This window comes from Gopherus evgoodei, unplaced genomic scaffold (genome assembly GCF_007399415.2).
Source record: "Gopherus evgoodei ecotype Sinaloan lineage unplaced genomic scaffold, rGopEvg1_v1.p scaffold_34_arrow_ctg1, whole genome shotgun sequence".
NCBI classification, from domain to species: domain Eukaryota; kingdom Metazoa; phylum Chordata; order Testudines; family Testudinidae; genus Gopherus; species Gopherus evgoodei.
Window position 1 is genome coordinate 2,541,496 of NW_022060016.1, and position 20,116 is coordinate 2,561,611.

Genomic DNA, 20,116 nt, shown 5'->3' on the forward strand with positions numbered 1-20,116 from the left:
AGGGGAGCTGGTGCTATAGGGGCTATAGGGGAAGTAGGGGGCTGTGGTGTAAGATAAGGGGGAACAGGGATGTAGAGGGGAGCTGGGGCTGTGGAGTAAAATAAGGTGTGAACAGGGAGTTGAAAGGGAAGCTGGTGCTATAGGGGGTATAGGGGAAGTAGGGGGCTGTGGGGTAAGATAAGGGGGAGCAGGGAGTTGAGAGGGGAACTGGGGCTATAGGGGAAGTAGGGCACTTTGGGGTAAGATTAGGGGGAATAGGGATTAGAGGAGAGCTGGGAATATAGGGGCTATAGGGGAAGTAGGGGGCTGTGTGGTAAGATAAGGGGAGCAGGGGGTTGATAGAGGAGCTGTGGCTATAGGGGCTGTAGGGGGAGTAGGGTAAGGTAAGATAAGTGGGAATAGGGATGTAGAGGAGTGCTGGGGCTATAGGGGAAGTAGGGCACTGTGGGGTAAGATTAGGGGGAATAGGGATTAGAGGAGAGCTGGGGATATAGGGGCTATAGGGGAAGTAGGGGGCTGTGTGGTAAGATAAGGGGGAGCAGGGGGTTGATAGAGGAGCTGTGGCTATAGGGGCTGTAGGGGGAGTAGGGTAAGGTAAGATAAGTGGGAATAGGGATGTAGAGGAGTGCTGGGGCTATAGGGGAAGTAGGAGGTTGTGGGGTAAAATAAGGGGGAACGGGATTGAGAGCGGAGTTGGGGCTCTAGGGGAAGTGGAAGCTGTGGGTAAAATAAGGGGGAGCAGGGAGTTAAGAGGGGGCAGGTACTATAGGGGAAGTAGGGCTGTGGGGTAAGATAAGGGGGAGCAGGGATTGAGAGGGGATCTGGGGCTATAGGGGAAGTGGGGGGCTGTAGGTAAGATAAGGGGGAGCAAGGGGTTGAGAGGGGAGCAGGTGCTATAGGGGGTATAGGGGAAGTAGGGCACTATGGGGTAAGATAAGGGGGAACAGGGATTAGAGAAAGCTGGAGCTATAGGGGAAGTGGGTGCTGTGGGGTAAGATAAGGGGGAACAGGGGGTTAAGAGGAGAGCTGGGGCTATAGGGGCTATAGGGGAAGTAGGATGCTGTGGGGGAAGATAAGGGGAATAGGGATGTAGAGGGGAGCTGGGGCTATAAGGGAAGTCAGGGGCTGTGGGTAAGATATGGGGGAGCAGGGGTTGAGAGGGGAGTGCATGCTATAGGGGAAGTAGGGGGCTGTGGGGTAAAATAAAGTGTGAACAGGGGGTTGAAAGAGAAGCTGGTGCTATGGGGCTATAGGGGAAGTAGGGGGCTGTCAGGTAAGATAAGGGAGAATAGAGATAGAGGAGAGCTGGGGCTGTGGGTAAGATAGAGATAGCGGGGAGCTGGAGCTATAGGAGAAGTAGGGCACTGTGGGGTAAGATAAGGGAGAATAGGGATGTAGAGGAGAGCTGGGGCTGTGGGTAAGATAAGGGGGAGCAGGAGGTTGAGAGGGGAGCTGGTGCTATAGGGGCTATAGGAGAAGTAGGGGGCTGTGGGGTAAGATAAGGGGGAGCATAGCTAGAGAGGCATAGAGAAGGGAGTGGGATAGTCCTGGGGGTGACTGAGTGAGAGAGATGCCTCCCCTCCAATAATGGGCCCTCAAAGTGCCCAGTGGACTGTGGGTGCACTCCCTTTCCTCCGAAATGCGGCTGCCTCAGGGGTGGGGTTCTGGTGGCTCTTCTACCAGCACAGGGCCATCCTGCACTGGCTGGGACAGGGAGTGACAAAGCAATCCTAGAGCTCCTGAGACTTGAGTTCAGTGCTTGAGGCCCTGCTGTGCCGGGGGTTTTTGAACAGAACCACCCGCTTATGAATCAATTGGGGGCGAGGGTGGGGGTGAAGAGTTCAGTTGTTAGCAGAAGATCTTTTCTGGACCCAGGATGGGAGACCCAGACCAGATTCCAAACACCTCATGAGTTCTGTGGGGCAGGGCCTGAAGCTTCCGTCCCATCCACGGGCATTGCCTGCCACAGATGGCCCTTAACAGCTTGTTAAAGTTTCTAATGGCGAACACCTTCTGAGCATGTTTGACCCAATACAGGCCTGTTATATAACCGCCGCATCGACAACAGTCTCCTCTATTTGGGAAGGCAGCTGGTCCCATTCATCGCAAATGAATGATAACTCTGGAACCTAATGATGACCATATACAGTAAAAATGGCAACTACCCCCACACTCCACATTGTGGGCAGAGTAGGGGGTTAAAGGGTGTTGCTGAAGCACTGCTGCTTTTTACTCCTCCGCCCTCCAACTTGACCTCCTGCCCCCCCCATGATAAAGGCATGAGTCATCTGCAAAATCAGATTAGAAGCTCAGAGGTCAGGGTGGGGAGAGGGTAATAAATTCAATCCCAGTTCTAGAGAAAAGCTTTTCACTGGAGAAGGCCCATTTCCGCAGTGTGTGTGTGTGTGATCCTCTGTGTCAAGCATGAAAGATTTTGCCGGTAATTCAGGGGAGGGAGTTGGCATGGAGCTAGCAGAAAACTGAGCGTCCATTACTACAAATCATCTTAAAAGCGGCTGTAAAACTCCATCCCACCATCAGCTGATTTCCTTCCACACACTCTGGACAAAATGGAGTTTGGTGCCTTGGAAGCTGCAATGCCCCTGGGAGATTTATGTTTAAAGTACATACAGTGGATGCTAGTCAAGCATCCGATTGTTCTGGGGTTAGGTTAGCTTTTCCACGCAGACATTCTGCAACGCGAGGATCAATTTGCACATACGCAGCTCTCGTGGGAGCACATACTGCAGAAGGGCAATGCTGCACCCTGCCGCTGCGTGCTGAAAAAACCTAGCAGCACCACGCTAACAACTCAGAGCTAGGGCTGCGTTCCTGTTAGGACCAGGCTTCACAAAGAACAGGATGTGCCCTTGAACAGCTGTTGGGGACGGGGGGTGTAGCCAGACCTCCCAGTTGTTCCTCAGAGCCTCAGCTTTTGTATAAATGGAAAAAAAGACGACTTTGGCTGTTACGCTTACAAAGGAAATCTTCAAAATGTGAAGAGTGAGATTGACGCAGAGACTCCCTGAGTTTGCAGAGAGCCTGACACACTGGCAGAGAAAGGGTAACTGTTCTGAGCGTAACTGATGTTGCTGTAGTGCCATAGCGTAGATCAGGGGTCGGCAACCTTTCAGAAATGCTGTGCCGAGTCTTCGCTTATTCACTCTAATTTAAGGTTTCATGTGCCAGTAATAAAGGTCTCTTTTGATAAGTCTATAATATATAACTAAACTATCGTTGTATGTAAAGTAAATAAGGTTTCTAAAATGTTTAAGAAGCTTCATTTAAAATTAAATTAAAATGCAGAGTCCCCCGGACCGGTGGCCAGGACCCAGGCAGTGTGAGTGCCACTGAAAATCAGCTTGCGTGCAGGCATGCCACAGGTTGCCTACCCCTGGGGTAGATGTTTCCCACATTGACAGAAGCGGGGTTTCTATTGATGTTGCTAATCCACTTCTCCAAGAGGAGGTAGCTAGGATCCTTCCATTGACCTAGCCGTGCCTACTCTGGGGTTAGGTTGAATTACGAGAGCACTCAGGACAGGAGATTTTTCACAGCCGAGTGACATAGCTAGGTTGACCTCATTTTTAAGTTTAGACCAGCACTAAGATCAATCTGAGAGGGGAGAGCTGCCCCGAGTGTTACCAATTCAGAAGAGCCTGAGTTTGCAGAGAGCCTGTAACGATAGCTCTGGTGTGGATACTGCCTCACTGATTTCGACGGCTGCTAAGCCAATTATGTTTTCAAGGCTTTATCCTGCCTCAGAAAAGCGGACACACTTAAATCAGGCTTAGTTGGCACTTTAGCAAAGCCAGCCCTAAACTCAGCTACTTTCCTTAGTGAAGGCAAAGCCCAAATGTCCCCATTGTTCAGGGCCGCCCAGAGGATTCAGGGGGCCTGGAGCAAAGCAATTTTGGGGGCCCCTTCCATAAGAAAAAGTTGCAATACCATAGAATACTATATTCTTGTGGGGGTGCCTGCGGGGCCTGGGGCAAACTGTCCCACTTGCAGGGCCACCCGGGGGAGGTGGGGGCATTGTTAACCCCCCTATGGTACTTATCAGTAGATCCCAAGGAGATTTACAAAGGAGGCAGGTATCATCATCCCCAAACTGAAGCACAGAGAAGAGGGGTTGTCTTACCCAAGCTCACCCAGTGAGCAGAGTTGGGAATCCAACCAACATCTCCTGAGACCCAAGCCAGTGCATTATCCACTAGGCCTCCCTTAATTATTAACCATTCCCCTGCTCATTAACGCAGGTAAGAAAGGAGAGGCAGGCTCAAATTAAGGAGATTCACACAGCATTTTGCAGAGAGCAGGCAAGGTGGCAAGGAGACACATGAAGGACTAGCTGTGACCAATATGCTTGTGGGTAGGATTGTGTTTTCCTTACAGGGAGCTCAACTTTCAAACGTCCAGGACACCTGGCCTCAGAGTGTGATTTATAATGGGCTTTAGGGAACGTTCCTTTGGCAGGGAATGGCATTAGCCCAAATAAAAAATGGAAGGGAACAAGCAGGAGTTTGCTGCAGGAGACTTAGCCATCCAAAGGTACCTAGAGGGGCTGGATTGCCTAGTGGTTCAGGGTGTGTCTGCACTGCATATTGGTGCCTGCAGCAGCAATGCTCCCCAGCCCAGATCCGCTAGCTCAAATCTGCCAGACTCAGGATAGCAGGAACGCTTTGAAGATGTGATCTCCAGCCCAAGATGCAACTTCAGAGCATTGTCTACACGGCCCTTTCTGGAAAGCCAGAGCAAGCCTCACCAGCCCAAGTCAGTCAAGCCAGGCTGGGAGGCTCCAAAAACTGCAGCACAAATGTGCCCTCAGGCACCCTGCTCTAGTACAGACGTCATGTGGACCCAGGACTGGCGCCCCAGCTCCACACGCTGACAGCAGTGGACTTATTCCTGATTTACACTGGGAGAGCGTGAGGGGGGAAAAATAAATAAATCAGACCCCTGATTTTAATACACCCAAAAGGCTGGAAGGACACACTCCAGGGAAGAATTTTTCACTGTGGAAAGCTCCACGTCTTTGTCATCATCATTCATTTTTATTAAAGCATTTTTTACTAGGTACAAACACAATCTCTTCAGTGGAGAGACAAATCAAGATTTAAACACGATGAGGTCCCCGTCCCTCCCCTCAACACATTTAACAATCGTGGCGCTGCCAATCAACCTTTGATTCCGGCTGTTTCATTTGCAAACAATTGTATTAAAAATAAATTTAAATAAAAAAATAAAGTGGAAGAGAATTTATTCACACCCTCAGGAAAGAATCAAGTACACAGCTAGTCAAGGAAAGCCAATGGCAATGGGAGAACATGGTGGTGGTGGGGTGAGTAGCCTGGCTTTAAAGCCTTTGGAGGATGACTTCTCCTTAGATCTAACGAAGCTTTTTCCTCTACTGATAACTTTGCAATTCAGGGACCAATCCTGCACCCACTCAAGTCAGTGGGAGCTTTGTCATCATCCTCAACAGCAGCAGAATTGCTTAGTTGCAGTGTTTTGAAACAGGGAACCTGATAGCAGGACGCTGGAGACAAGAGCTGGCTGCAATGGTAGGGTACCCAGCACAAAAGCCCCCACTGGGGTCATGAATCAGGCTCTAAACATTCATGGGCTGGGATCAGAAAAAAGCAGGAGTCATGGGAGGCAGGAGACACCCCCATCTTTCCACACACCCCTCAAAAAAAAAAAAAATCCCAGGTGCCCAACTCCTCTGCCTTTATCAAGCTTTCTGATGACCCCAGCTCCTGGCAGCCCCAAACCTCTCCCCTGAGCTAGTGCACATGTCCATGTTCCCTGAAGTGACTGGCCCTGCCCGTTTCCCCAGCTGCTAAGCCTACAGCATTACAAGCCTCCTACACAGCATTGCCAACTCCCATGATTTTGTCATGAGTCTCATGATAATTATTGTTTTCCTTAAAGGCCCAGCTCCTGGAGATGTGATGATTGCAGCCTTCATTCTCAAAGAAAAAGTAAGTTTCTAGCCCTCCTGGCTGTAGAGAAAGCTTCCAATTGTGACCCCTGGGCACCCTAAAGGCTCAAAAAGCAGAAGGCAAATAAAAAGAACACCAAAGCCATTATGTTTACATCATCTCATGATTTTTTGGTGATGTTTTGAACATTTGGAGTTGGTGCTACTGCCTAGAACAAGCCATTTAAATATCACGGCAAACTGTGCACACGCAGGATGCGTGGCACCCTGGGGATCAACGGTGAGCCTTGTAATGACAGCGTTTTGGGCGACACCGCAGCTGGTCAGTGTTAACTGAGACAAGGTCACACATCCCTCCAGAACCTCTGCAGCCCAGATCTTGGGCAAGCACTGCTATCCTCCAGATTTCCAGCTCTATTTTGCCGGTTCAGTCTGCTCAGTCCATTTCCCATTCGCACAGATACTTGTGCATAGGCCAAGAAATTTGTGGTAGGCTTCCAAGGCAGCAGCCGGGGAGGGCTCATACACAGGATGACCCAGGGGAACAATTAGGTTAACTGCCCCACCAGTGCCAGAGAGGCAGAAAACTCAGGGCCAGCAGCAAAGCTGACAGGCGTTTTCAGGAGCTTAGGAAGGGGTGAGCTGGCTTGGCTTATACACACCCTGCTCATTTTTGTTGTCACTCAAGCAGGCAGCCAGCTTATGCGCAGCAGGCAGAGCACGTACACGAGTACATACAGCTTTTAATCGGAGGTTATTAACCCGGTGACAGCAGGACCCTGCAGCTCAGGGAGGTGGATACGTGGACAAGCCAGTAACTCGATCCCCCCATGAAAAGACCCTTTATAAACAATCATTCCAACTTGAAACAAACCCACCTCTCCACTCCCCACCAAAATAAAGTGCCATAGCATGAAGGCCATTGAATACGCAGCTGCTGCATCATTGCCAGCAGCAGGGGAATTGCTGCTCCCGTTGCTGGGGAGAGAAGGACCTGGGTGATCCCTGACCGTGCAGTTCAGTGAAGCAGGGAGCGGAGGGCTCCAGAGCACGGGTCTCTTGGTTACTGCTCTTCCAGGTGGATGATTGTCTCATTCCCCTCCTCTGGGAGCTGGGGAACAGCGTACACTAGAGCCCGGTCTTCCTCCTGGCAGATGATGGCAACTGTGCTGCCGCTTTCTGGCATCACCGCGCTGGACTGCAGGCAAGCCTGGGGGAGAGCAAGATGGGAGGTTAAAGAGTTTGCCTGGGGAGGTTTTCAGGCAGTGCTGCTTAAAGGACAGGAAGGGCCAGGGCTCAGAGGCGGCACTGACCATTTGCTCTCTCTGTGTACGTCTAACATTGCGATAAAAGACCCGCCGCAGAGCCAGGGCTCGCCCGGGGCAGCTGACTTGGCTTGCGGGGCTCAAAACTGCAGTGTAGATGGCCAGGCTTGGGCTGGAGTCCAGATTCAAACCCGGCGAGCGGTTGGTCTCAGAGCCTGGGCTCCAGCCTGAGCACCTGCACTGCCATTTTTAGCCCCGCAGCCCAAGTCAACTGACCTGGGCTCCAAGCCTCGGTGCAGTGCGTTTTTGCCTTGCAGTGGAGACGTACCCTCTGGTGTTTGGCTGGCTGGTTCTTGCTGCTCAGGGTCGAACTGGTCACCATATGTGGGATTGACACGGAATTTCCCCCTCCAGGTCACATTGGCAGGGACCTCAGGGGTTTTTCACCAGCATGGGGGAACAGGTCACTTAGCGTGATGATCTGGGTCTCTCTCATTTCATCATTCCCCTGTCACTGCTGGGGTCTGGGGTCCCTCGGTCCCTCCTATTCACTGCCTGCGGCACTTGATAGTTTAGTCTCCTGCAAGCTGCAATACTTGGTCTAATTTCAGTGGCTGAGTTAAGCACACAGATGCTGATGGTAGCCTGTAAGATACAGTGGATAAGTCTAGATGGTCTGGTGGACTTGTCTGGCCATAGCTCTCTGAATCTAGCTACAGATTGCTCGTTAGATCCAGCCCCGGGGAACAGCAAACGAGTCGTTCCCATCTGACAGCTGTTTGGTGGCCCCTGGATAAAACAAGTTTGGTAGCTATCGAACAAGGGTGCAAGAGACAGAGGTGCAATTAGGGCCCTCCTTGGCAGCCTCAGCAGAGAAGCCAAGACCCTGGGGGGCTGAACTCTCCCCCCTCAGCCCTAGAGAGGGTCCTGCAGATCACAGAGAAAGGGGGCGACAGAGGATTTCAGTCTCAGTGGCCTGTGCATTCCCTGGCCTCTCTGCCTACGCTGCTGGGAAGAGGCCTGGTTTGTGATGGGAATTGCAGGCAGAGATCAGAATCCTCCACTTGAACTGATGACCTAGATGTGAAAGATGCTGCCTCCCCCCTAGTCAAGCCCACAAGCCATTCAGACCCAACCCAAGCTACTTTAGGGCTCATCAACATGCAAAGTCATTCCAGAACAAGGCAGGGTATGGATTTCAAGTCCTATAGCTATTCTGGAATAAGAGTATCCATACGGGAAGCTATTCTGGTCAGTTTCCCCTGGTAGAAAAACCCTCAGGTCCACAGATCAGTAGGTTTTATTTTTTTTAAGGTTAGAAGGGACTACCACATTATCTTAGTCAGGCCTGGGTAAAGCAGACCGTGTTTCATGCGACATAATTTTGCTTCAGCTGCCTCTCCCATACCCCTATTCCAAAATGCTCCAGGAAAGAGTGGGGGTATAAAGACACTGTCATGCTGAAAGGGCTACAGGCTGCCAGCAAGCAAATCCTGGATCCAAACACAATCACAGGCCTCACTATAGCCAATTGGTGTGACCAAGCACTCTTTTAGACTAAACAAAAGGAGCAATCAAGCCACTTGATGTAGTGATGGCAGCTGCAGACAAAGAATACTGACTGCCCAAGGAAACAGGCTGCATGGCGTATCAGAGCTATGCCATGTAAATGGAGGAATGGCCCTGGCTGCAGACACAGAGGCTTGGCAAGAGAGCCAGGGGAAGGAGCTGTGTGACCCTAATAGGAAGCAGAGGGATGGAGTTTCTTGGGGACAGACTGCTCTGGAGGGACAGACTTGAAGATTGATGAGCAAGGAAGACGCCTGTTTTGTTTGTACTGCATTCAGGGAAACAGCACTTGGCAGAGATGGTTGTATGTAGATAAGATGACATCATAAGTCTACCTGACTCGTATAATCAATTTCTCATCCTAACAGAGCCAACTCTGCCAGGCCCTCAACTTCCCACCCCCACAATACTGTCTAGGCAATAAATTAAATCAAAGCCTCTGGTTGCAAGACCAGCATGAGCGAGCAGCAGAAAAAGATCCAATTTCAAGCTACGATCTGAAGAGGACTGCGGGATACATTCCATCCACGCACATTTATCCAGTTCAATTACAATGATCAAGAACAATAAACCGGCTGAGTGAATTCCAATTAAGAAGGAAGGGAAAGTTCAAAGTTAACAATTAAAATCCTTCTAAAACAAGAGCTGTATGTGAATCTTTTTGCATCCGAGCCCGGCGGCTGACCGAACAGACCTTGAAACAGATGTGCTAACAAAGAACCCAACACCATAGCTAATTTGGCACTTAAGGACTGACACAAGCCACTCCCACAAAAGATTATTAGGCATGGAAGGTTATGGTACTAGTCAATGAAAAGACCATCTTCCTTAGGTTTGCAGCAGCGGCTCTGAGCAATCCTGTCTCCATGGCACAAGGTATTAACAGCCTCTCCTGGGGCTGGGGAAAGATACAGAGCTGTGAACCTTGTCAGATACCGGGTCATATGGGGGTCTGTAGCAGCACAGAGAATTAAACTTGGGTCTCCCATATCCCATGCTGGCATCCTAACCGCTGGGCCATCATGCTGTCTTGCTAGGGCTATTTGCAAGAACTGGCTCCTATGAGGGCGAGGCAGCTATGTATTGGCTGGTTTTATGAAACTGCTGTATCACTGAATGTCAGTGTATGGGAGATCCACCATTTGCTCTCAGGGCTGTAGCACCTCTCTTCCAGGCCAGGGACAATGGAGAGTCATTAACCTGAATGGCTCTCATTCAAATGGAAGCGCGCCTCAGGACCAGGCGCTGGCTGAAGCTAGAAGGACTGGCTTTCTCCAGCACCTCTGCCGGGCCTTGGGTTTGGAGCACTGGAATTTCCCAGAAGGGGAGAAACAAAGAAGCTGGATGTTACTGCTAAGCCATATGAACTCAGACTACAGAGAGGAGAAAAAGGGACATGCTTTCATAGCAGAGGACAGCTTTTCTGAGTGCAGCACCACTCGAGGTCAGAGAAGCTTGCTGGAGAGGAAAGAGTGAGACTAGTGTTCAGAAGAGAAGCCCATGAATTGCAGGAGGAGGGTCCTCGACACCCGATTTTTATTGTATTTCGTGTCCCTGCCCCAGAAGTCAGTAAAAGGTGCCACTTACTTTTCTACTCTGATCTAAGTCCAAAGAACGTTTCAGAGAGGTGAGGAAACTGATGCAGGGAATGCAAGGTGTGCGTGTTTTGTCTGGATCTGTGTATTTCTTGGGCCGTCTCAAGCAGAGAGTGATTGTTTTAGAATCTCTACTTGCAAAGCCTCTGTATGGTGCATGTCAACGGTGACATGTCCCCGAGGAGTTCAACAGCAGAGAGGCCACCAGGTTGGCGCTTTGGGAGAGGGTGGGCTTGAGCAACAGGGATGTGCCTTGTGAGGGGTCAGCACTGTTCTTAGGGGGCCTAGGGCAGCTGGACCATGGGGTGCCATTTCTGCCTGTGCCCAAGGCGTGCGCCCGAGAAGCAAAAGACAAGAGTCGGGGACCACCCAGCCTGGAAGTTTAAAGACGACAAAACCCAGGGTGGTGGGACTCAAACAACCTGAGTGTCCAGCAGGGGGGGCACTACCAGGACTGCAGCAGCTCCATCAGGAAAGCTCCTTTGCTTCCAAACGGGGACAAACTCAAGGCCAGACTCTGCCCTCACTGAAGTCAATGAGGGTGAAGTCACAGGCTTTGATTCTCCTCACCCCCACCCCCGGCAAGATATGACCCTTTCACCAACTACATCCCCATTAGCAAGATACCAAACGGTCGATTCCAGACTTTCTTTTTTTTTTTTTTTATTGTGGCACGTGTGTAAGGAGAGCGCTGACCTGAGAAGCCAGTGAACTGCGGTGCACTGCTTCCACACAGGCAGCAAGTTGGCACACACTGCAGGCATCCAGAAGATAGGGGACTGGGCAATTGCACGTGACAAAGTGGGGTGTTTAAACTGCTAGCCTGCATTGGGAAAGAGAGGGCTCCTGGAACTCAGATCAGTGCACCTGTGTTGCCAGCAGCTGGTGGCTGGGGAGAGTTTCCCCTGGTATGGCACAGACAGGGTGTCCTCCTGCTGTAAGCAGGTGGTAGTATTAACCCCAGTCATCCTGGGTAATGCTGAAAAGTGTCACAGCTCCTCCTACCAAGATGCCTCCATCATCACCCCAGCAGGGAAGAGAAGGTGCTTGGTCCCAATGGCCCGACGGATTCTGGACTAAGATGACGTGGGAGTTAGTGGTTCAGCTTGACACACAGCCTCACTGCAAAAGACCTCTCCCGCACTTCTCCTCACACAGGGACAGCCAGACAGGCTGGCAGAAGGAAACAACTTTCCAACAGTTGTTGTAGCCTTGATTCCCATAGCAGCAACACCACCATTAGGAACAGGCACCCACAAGACACTGGGCCATCCAGTCCTCAGGACAGCATACTAGGGCCACATCCTTCCCTGGAGCTGTTCCACAGAGCAGAGTGAAGCCAGCTGGATGAATCTGGCCCCACATATGGTACAGAGTAGGGAACAAATAGGCTATACAATATGTTCCCCACCCACCAAAGCAGGAAAAAATCTCACCCCTTGTATCCCCACACAAGGCACTCATAGCATCCTGCTCAGGCTGTTTGTAGGTATCGAACATGAGAGCCCCTAGCTCTAACTGCATGAGTTGCTACTGCTTGAGCTAAAGGCCCATATCTGCACTCTCTACAGGGCACAGCCACTAGGTAGGAGTGTTCTGGTGGCTAGAGCACTAGCTTGGGGCTTGGGAGACCCAGGCTCAATTTCTGGCTCTGCCACAGGCTTCCTGTGACACCTCGGGCAAGTCACTAAGCCTCTCAGAGCCTCAACTCCCCATCTGTACAACAGGGATAAGAGCCCTGCCCCACAGGATTTTAAAGATTGTGTAGTGCAGAGATACCACCATGACAGTACTTACAGTTATGTCTACACTGCAGCCAGGGGTTTGTCTTGGAGACGTACTCCAGCTACCCGCAGTGCCACATCCGGACTTCTAAAGTGCAACTAGCACAGGTACATCCACACAAACTGCAAATCACCCCCATGTATGCATACACGTGTGCCCCAGGGACCCCATGGTGACAACTGACAGAGGGTATAAGGATTACAGGGATCCCCCGAGTCTGGTATTTACATTCTACTTCACCAAAGGTCCATTTTAGGGTCTACTGAAAGTGCGTCATATACTGGTCCTCTTGAGCACTGAAGATGGATGTACAGGGGATATTTGAGGAGTTGTTTCTGTAGAAAAATTATGTTCTTAAAAGCAATGTATAAGGTGACCTGCCTTAGTTCCACCAGATAGGAGCTAAGACACATTCCTCTCTCTGGTCTGGCTTGTCGAATACCAATGGCGGGATGTGACATCAAAGAGAAAGCAGCACACAGGAAAAAACAAGCCACACGGGGTTTATCCTGTTTGCAAACAATGGTCTGGAGGACTATTTCTAGGGGGTGCCTATGAACCACCATTATTCCTTCAATCTGTAAGAACAAGCAGCCAGTGGGCTTGATTTTATGAGAAGGAGGCTCAACCTTACTGGCTGAAAATGCGGGGGAAAGGACTTGGGTTAGGCTATCTTGTAGGACAGTAATTCTCAGCTAGGGATCCAGGTCCCCTTGGGGTGTCATATGCAGGTTTCAGGGGTTCCACCAAGCATGGCTGGCATTAGACTCACTAGGGCCCAGGGCAGAAAGCCAAACCCTGCCATGTGGGACTGCAGAACGAGTCCTCAAGTCCTACCACCCATGGCTGAAGCCAAAGCCTGATCAACTTCACCTGGTGGTGGCCCCGGGCAATTACCCTCCTTGGTATCCCCTAACATCAGCCCTGGCTTTTATACACAGAAAAACAGCTGTTCTGGGACAGCTATCCCATGGAATTTTTATAGCATGTTGTGGGAGCCTCGTAAAGAAGAAGGTTGAGAACCCCTGTTGTAGGAGATACGGGAATGTCTTGTGTTATTAAATATCAGCTCTAGAAAGCGTGTTATGATTTTGTTTCATATGTAACCGTTCCCAATATTCTTACCCACTATCACCGGAACTCCTGTCCTTGGATGCTGAACCTGTTCTTGTTTTCACTATATAGATACCTAAGAGTGGTGCGCGTGTTTGTACGCTAAAGTGGTGACCCAGAGTTGAATCTTACAAGCTGGAATATACTGTTCCTTTAGGAACAACAGATGTACAAGTTCTGTCAGTGTTCAGTGGAACAGGGCTAGACATGTGGCAAGGACTTGGCGGGGGGCATGAGCCTATTGCTTTCCTGTACAGAGAGAGTGGGGCCTCCATAGGCCTGGAAGGCAGTGCTTGTGCTCCCAGAGGCTGGTAGTTTAAGGAAGTCGACCCACAGCAGGGACAGACAAGACCCCCTCATGCTAAGGGCAACTAGTGGTGAGGGACCCGGCAAGCATCAGAACGTACCCTTAAACAGCCACACAGAGCTTTGACACGCCCAACCTACCATCTCCAGCAGCTTGAGCTTCTCATCCGACACCAGGCTCTCCTTCCTCAGCTGCTCCACCACGCCCTCCATGGCTTCCAGTTTGGTGCAGTGACGCCGGTGTCGCTGCTGCAGCACCTTGACCTTCTTCTGCAGGCCCATCACTAGGTCGACCAGCTGCTGGGTGGTCAGCTCGTTCTTGTGGTAGCGGTGCTCCTCGAGCTGCTCCTCCAGGGTTTCAGCACAGAGCTCCACCTCGATGGTGGAGGAGTCGTCATCATCCAGGGAGCCGGCAGCATAGTTCGACACTATGGGCACCGTTGAGACTATGGGCACTGTCAAGGCCGAGGACAACACGGTCTCGGGAGGAGACGCACTGGACGTCAGCGGCCCCATGGTGCTGGAGGACACCACCGGCGCAGTGGGGATGGTTTCAAAATACGCCACCATCTGGGTGGTCGACACCTGCAGGGAGCTGAGGACAGCTGCGGTGGAAGGGTCAGTTTCCAGAAGGGGCTGTATGGACACGTTCTCAATGAAGAGGGTGCCCTGGTCTGCAATCTCCTGTGGGTCCACCGTGGCCACTAGGGTATGCGGCTGATCAGCAGTGAAGGTGCCCTCAGGCTGGTCCATTACAGCAGCGTCCTCACAAGAGACCATGATCTCTGTGGCAAACTGCTCGGGCACGTCCGTCACAAAAGAGTCCGGAGAGGCCTCCACGGAGAAATCCACACGCTGGTCCATGGCAGGAGGGAACGGTTGGCCTGGGAGATGGATGGGGATGGACTCTACACCCTCCGTGGGTGAGGCCATGGCCAGTGCCACAGCGTTGAGTGGCTCCATGATCTGAACAAGAGGCATCAGGTTCACTGCCCCGACCAGAGGGGAGGAGAGGGCATGGAGGTCCAGATCCGAGATAGAGGGCTGGGCTTCCACATAGATCGGGGCTGAGGACAGACCCGGGTCGATAGCTATGGCGAGAGCTTCCAGTGTGTCCGGAGTGGGGTGGGCTGCCACAGTTTGTGGCCCCTGCGAGGTCCTGTCCATGCTGTTCTCAACAATTAGCTTCTTGGCCTGTTTTTCACATGGGGGCCTGGCAGGATTCTCCCTTTTCTGCAAGCCACCAAAGAAACAACATGTATTTGCCTCTGAAAGACAATGCAGAGGTGAGGGGGCTCAATTACCTGCCCTGCTTGGGGCAGGGGGAAGAGGTGGCTATAAGTTCTCTTTGCATTCACCTATGCTGCAGGAGAGCTGGCTTCCAGGGTAAATTATGGCAGCCTCAAGGCTGCTCTAAGCTATGCTCTTTTTTTATGGGCCCTGGGGAGCAGAGGATGGACACAGCACAGCGCACTCTAGCTGCCCCCCTGACCCCTCCCCACTCTACTGTGTGCTCTGGCCATACCCTGATCTACCCCCATGCAAGGTGTTACAAGCAGGGCCCTTACACCTGCTCTATGCCAGCTGGGAAGGCCTCTGACACAAGAGGGAGGCTCAAGCCAATGTTTCTGCTCACGTACGGGCCCCTTTGCACTCCAGAACAGTGCAAAGTGGCTTTAGGTTTTCCAACAGGCCTGATGCCCAGGCCCCATTCCCCAGAATTTGCAGGGACTGCCCAGATTTAAAGCGCTATCAAAGGCCTGTCCCTGAATCGTCAGTCCAGCCCCCCCTCCAACACCTTGCACAAGCATGCATAGACAGACAGACCCACATGCTGCTCCTCTCCCCCTCCTACATTCCAATTAGGCAATTATTTCCTCCACTGCTATTAGCCTTCGTTAAGTCACATGACAGAGCTGTTTACTCTCAAGCTGTTTGCTCTGGGAGTGACAGACTGTCAATAGCCTCCTGAACCAGCGGGCAGGTATAGGCAGGCAACCTGGCAGTGATTAGGCCGGTTTCTGATCATCTTGCCAGATCTGCACAAGAAATAAACACGGTGCCTTAAGCTAGCCCCAAGGGGCTCAAAGCTTCACAGTCCCCTCAGGAAGCAGTCAATATCATTCTTCCTATTTTACAGATGGGACAACTAGGCTACAGAGAGGGGGAGAAACTTGTCCAAGGTCACACAGATTCAGTAACAAAGTTGGGAGCCTTGAGTCCCCCATGTTCTAACCACTGGATCCCACTCCCAGGGTTGAGAATAGAACCCAGGAGCTGCCTGTCCCTCCAGCTCTAGCCATTAGACCCCATTCCCAGGGTTGGGAATATAACTCAGAAACCCTTACTTTTAGTTCCAGCATACTTCTGTGTCTCTGTTTCCCCAACTATAAAAATGGGGATAATTCCTTCCCAGAGTAAGGAAGAGAACTCAGTCCTCGACACTAGCTACTCAGCCATGCTCCCTCCCAAGTCAGCTATTTTGTAAAACCCTGTCCCAAGCATCCCCCACTGAATTCACACTGGAAAGTCCCCACATCAATTGATGACCAGAGACTTACCAGGGGTTTTTCGGACAGTTGAAAGATAGTGGGGACAGCATCAGGCTTTAGATAGCGAACCCCCCACCTGTATTCAAAACATGACGGAGCAAAGTGCTCACTGCATAAATGCTGGTATCTGGTGGGTACCCACTTCTCTTGGTTCATCTGAGAGAGCCATTGTTGGAGTCGTTCTGGGTTATGCAAGGGAAACCTGCATGGACATCAGAAGAGGTCTTCAGTGACAATCAAACCTCATGCTGTCATGGCCACATTCAGCCTCTGGTCACCAAGGAACCCACAAACATTTACTGATTTAGCTTCACACCCCCTTTGAGACAGGTCCGTGTTATGATTCACATTTTACAGATGAGGAAACTGAGGGACAGAGACGAAGAGACGTGCCCAAATTCAAGCAGTGAGTCACCAGCATAGCTAGGAACATGACCTAAAAATCCTGACTCCTGCTCTTGGCTCACATTCTATCAAATATCCAAACAGATACCAGTGACTAAAGAAGTGGCAGCAGACATCAGGACTCAGTGGCAGGGCCTGAATATCCACCCCAGGGTAGTACTAAATTCCAAATGTTTGACACCCAGCTCTTCCTCCCCTGCACCCCAGGCGAGCAGGTGCATGGGCTCAGCCAGACACCAATAAAAACAGATGCAGTGACAGAGTCTGCTCCCCAGCGCATTTCCCTGCCCCATTCCTTACATACCCCATTTCCCTGCCCCATACGGTACAGTGCCTAGCACCTATTAACCATGGCTACACCCAGTGTTGTAAGCATCCCTGTAACCATATGACACCTGTCACTCACTGCTGTTACATAAAGGACCTGCCTTCCCTGCAAGTAACATACAGCACCTGGCAACACCCACCACATGGCCCATACCTATATGACAGCACCATCCTGTTACTGGGGGAGGGGAATTCCACTCCCTCCATTAACATATGTCACATGGTGCTCACTGTTATGATCACATCGGACAAATACCCCACTCTAATACAGCCCACTCCCCTCCCCAACAGTGCTACCCTTCACCCCACTGCTTCCTGCCCTCCAGATTGCCCATGTCCAGCCCTCTTACCCCACTGCCTCCTCCTGCCCCTTCCACGGTGCTCCCCCTTACCCTACTGCCTCCTGTCCCCAGACCATCCCCCATTGCCTCCTGCTCCCCTGCTGCCTCCTACTCCCCCACAGTGCTCCCCCTCATCCCACTGCCCCTTAGACTGCCCCTGTCCAGCCCTCTCACCCCACTGCCTCCTCCTGCCCCTTCCATGGTGCTCCCCCTTACTCTACTGCCTCCTGTCCCCAGACCATCCCCCATTGCCTCCTGCTCCCCTGCTGCTTCCTACTCCCCCACGGTGCTCCCCCTCATCCCACTGCTCCCTAGACTGCCCATGTCCAGCCCTCTCACCCCACTGCCTCCTCCTGCCCCTTCCATGGTGCTCCCCCTTACCCCACTGCCTCCTGTCCCCTAGACTACCGCCCACTGTGTCCCACCCTCTCACCTCACTGACTCCTGCCCCCCAGACTGCCCCCCACTATGTCCCACCCCCTCACCCCACTGCCAACTCCTGCCCCCACTACCTCCTCCTGCCCCTTCCACGGTCTTTCCCCTCACCCCACTGCCTCCTGTCCCCCAGCCTGCCCCCCAGTGTCCCGCCCCCTCACCCGACTGCCTCCTGCCCCCCAGCCTGCCCCCCAGTGTCCTGCCCCCTCACCCCACTGCCTCCTGCCCCCGACTGCCCCCCAGTGTCCCGCCCCCTCACCCCACTGCCTCCTGCCCCCCAGCCTGCCCCCCAGTGTCCCGCCCCCTCACCCGACTGCCTCCTGCCCCCCAGTGTCCCGCCCCCTCACCCCACTGCCTCCTGCCCCCAGCCTGCCCCCGTGTCCCGCCCCCTCACCCCACTGCCTCCTGCCCCCTCGCTACCCCCCGCCTCCCTCTGACGCCTCTTGTCCCCTCATAGCCCCCCCCGCGGGCTCGGCCGCTCCCCTCCCGTTGCCAGCCCGCGTTGTTCGGGGGGGGGGCGAGCGCGCCCCACGCGTGACATCACGGACCGGCGCGTGACGTGTCCTGACGTCACGCCGCGCGCAGGCGGAACTGACCTATAGAAGCTGAGGCGCTCGCCGCCCGGCCGGCGCTGCCCGGCCGAGTTGGAGCAGTTCGGCGCCCGGCAGTACTTGGGCATCGTCCCTCGCCCGCCCCAGCGCCGGGCTGGCTCCCCTCTCACGTGACACGCGCCGCGTGCGTCGCTACGCTGAGACCCCCCCCCGTGCGTCCGAGGGCGCGCGTGCTGCGCAGCAAGGAGGGGGCGGGGCTATATCCGGGCCCTGCCGCCATGGCAACAGGGCCGTAGACTAGAGCCGCAAGGGCCGTAACGCCGCGGGGGGGCGGGGCTGGAGGGTGTCACCCTGGGAGGGGGGGGTTGCTATGAGAGGGGCTGAGCTAGGGGGTGTCCCCCCCAGGAGGGAGGAGGGCCTTGGGATGGGGCGTTGCTATGAGAGGGGCTGAGCTAGGGGGTGTCCCCCCCAGGAGGGAGGCGGGGCCTGGGATGGGGCGTTGCTATGAGAGGGGCTGAGCTAGGGGGTGTCCCCCCCAGGAGGGAGGCGGGGCCTGGGATGGGGGGGTTGCTATGAGAGGGGCTGGGCTAGGGGGTGTCCCCCCCCAGGAGGGAGGCGGGGCCTGGGATGGGGGGGTTGCTATGAGAGGGGCTGGGCTAGGGGGTGTCACCCCCCAGGAGGGAGGCGGGGCCTGGGATGGGGCGTTGCTATGAGAGGGGCTTGGCTAGGGGGTGTCACCCCCCAGGAGGGAGGAGGGCCTTGGGATAGGGGGTGCTGCTTTGAGAGGGGCTGAGACTGAGCTAGGGGGTGTCCCCCCCAGGAGGAAGGAGGAGCCTGGGATGGGGGGGTTGCTATGAGAGGGGCTGAGCTAGGGGGTGTGTCCCCCAGGAGGGAGGCGGGGCCTTGGATAGGGGGGTTGCTATGAGAGGGGCTGGGCTAGGGGGTGTCCCCCCCAGGAGGAAGGAGGAGCCTGGGATGGGGGGGTTGCTATGAGAGGGGCTGAGCTAGGGGGTGTGTCCCCCAGGAGGGAGGCGGGGCCTGGGATGGGGGGGTTGCTATGAGAGGGGCTGGGCTAGGGGGTGTCCCCCCCAGGAGGGAGGCGGGGCCTGGGATGGGGCGTTGCTATGAGAGGGGCTGGGCTAGGGGGTGTCCCCCCCAGGAGGGAGGAGGGCCTTGGGATAGGGGGTGCTGCTTTGAGAGGGGCTGAGACTGAGCTAGGGGGTGTCACCCCCAGGAGGAAGGAGGAGCCTGGGATGGGGGGGTTGCTATGAGAGGGGCTGAGCTAGGGGGTGTGTCCCCCAGGAGGGAGGCGGGGCCTTGGATAGGGGGGTTGCTATGAGAGGGGCTGAGCTAGGGGGTGTCACCCCCAGCAGGAAGGAGGAGCCTGGGATGGGGGTTCACTCTGGAGGTGGGGACTGAATTAGGGGGCTTGGGCTGGTTGAGGTGTGGGTGTCACCCTAGAAGGGAGGAGGGGTCTCAGCTGGTGGGGCATTGCTCTGAAAGGAATGTAGGGCAGCGAAGAGAGGGATTAGAAGTGACTGAATAATTGATTTTTCAATTCTGTGGCTTTCACAAGAGTGGCATCTTTGTGCCATTCCCCAAAGACGCTGTGTACGTTCCTTTGCACAGCACAGCTAGAGCTCCCCATCAGAAGGCCGCTGTCAGAAATTCCCAGTTGATTTGGTCACAAAGGGTTGCACCCTAAGGTCTTTACTAGATCCAACTCTAGATGATGTTTATGGGAGTTTTGCCTGTGTTTAAACCAAAGGCTGATCTGCACATAAAAGTTGTGCTCACATAGCTATATTGGTAAGGATGGAGTGTGTGTGTTTGGGGCAGGGGGGAATCACACCCTCGGTTCACATAGCTGTGTCGCAGAAACCCTAGTGTAGATGCAATTACACTGGCCAAAAAAAGTCCTTTTTCTA

The 20,116-nt window shown here is 53.4% G+C and overlaps 1 protein-coding gene across 1 annotated transcript; it reads right to left on the minus strand.

The window, feature by feature from the left end:
- Window positions 1-5,031: 5,031 nt before the first annotated feature.
- On the minus strand, window positions 5,032-18,347 carry THAP8 (THAP domain containing 8). Its single transcript, XM_030544555.1, has 4 exons — window positions 18,234-18,347; window positions 16,139-16,331; window positions 13,719-14,810; window positions 5,032-7,154 (listed from the first exon to the last, which is right to left on the minus strand). The coding sequence occupies exons 1-4, from the start codon at window positions 18,314-18,316 to the stop codon at window positions 7,008-7,010; spliced, it is 1,515 nt and encodes a 504-aa protein (XP_030400415.1). The 5' UTR covers window positions 18,317-18,347; the 3' UTR covers window positions 5,032-7,007.
- Between the last annotated feature and the right edge of the window lie 1,769 nt (window positions 18,348-20,116).

What these genes read in the sequence shown, in the direction of transcription:
- THAP8 (XM_030544555.1), bottom strand. Translation starts at nt 18,316, where the DNA reads ATGCCCAAGTACTGCCGGGCGCCGAACTGCTCCAACTCGGCCGGGCAG. An exon ending in AACTGTCCGAAAAACCCCTG is followed by an intron (nt 14,811 to 16,138) that starts GTAAGTCTCTGG and finishes GGTGGCTTGCAG; the next exon opens with AAAAGGGAGAATCCTGCCAG. An exon ending in AGCTCAAGCTGCTGGAGATG is followed by an intron (nt 7,155 to 13,718) that starts GTAGGTTGGGCG and finishes GCTCTCCCCCAG; the next exon opens with GCTTGCCTGCAGTCCAGCGC.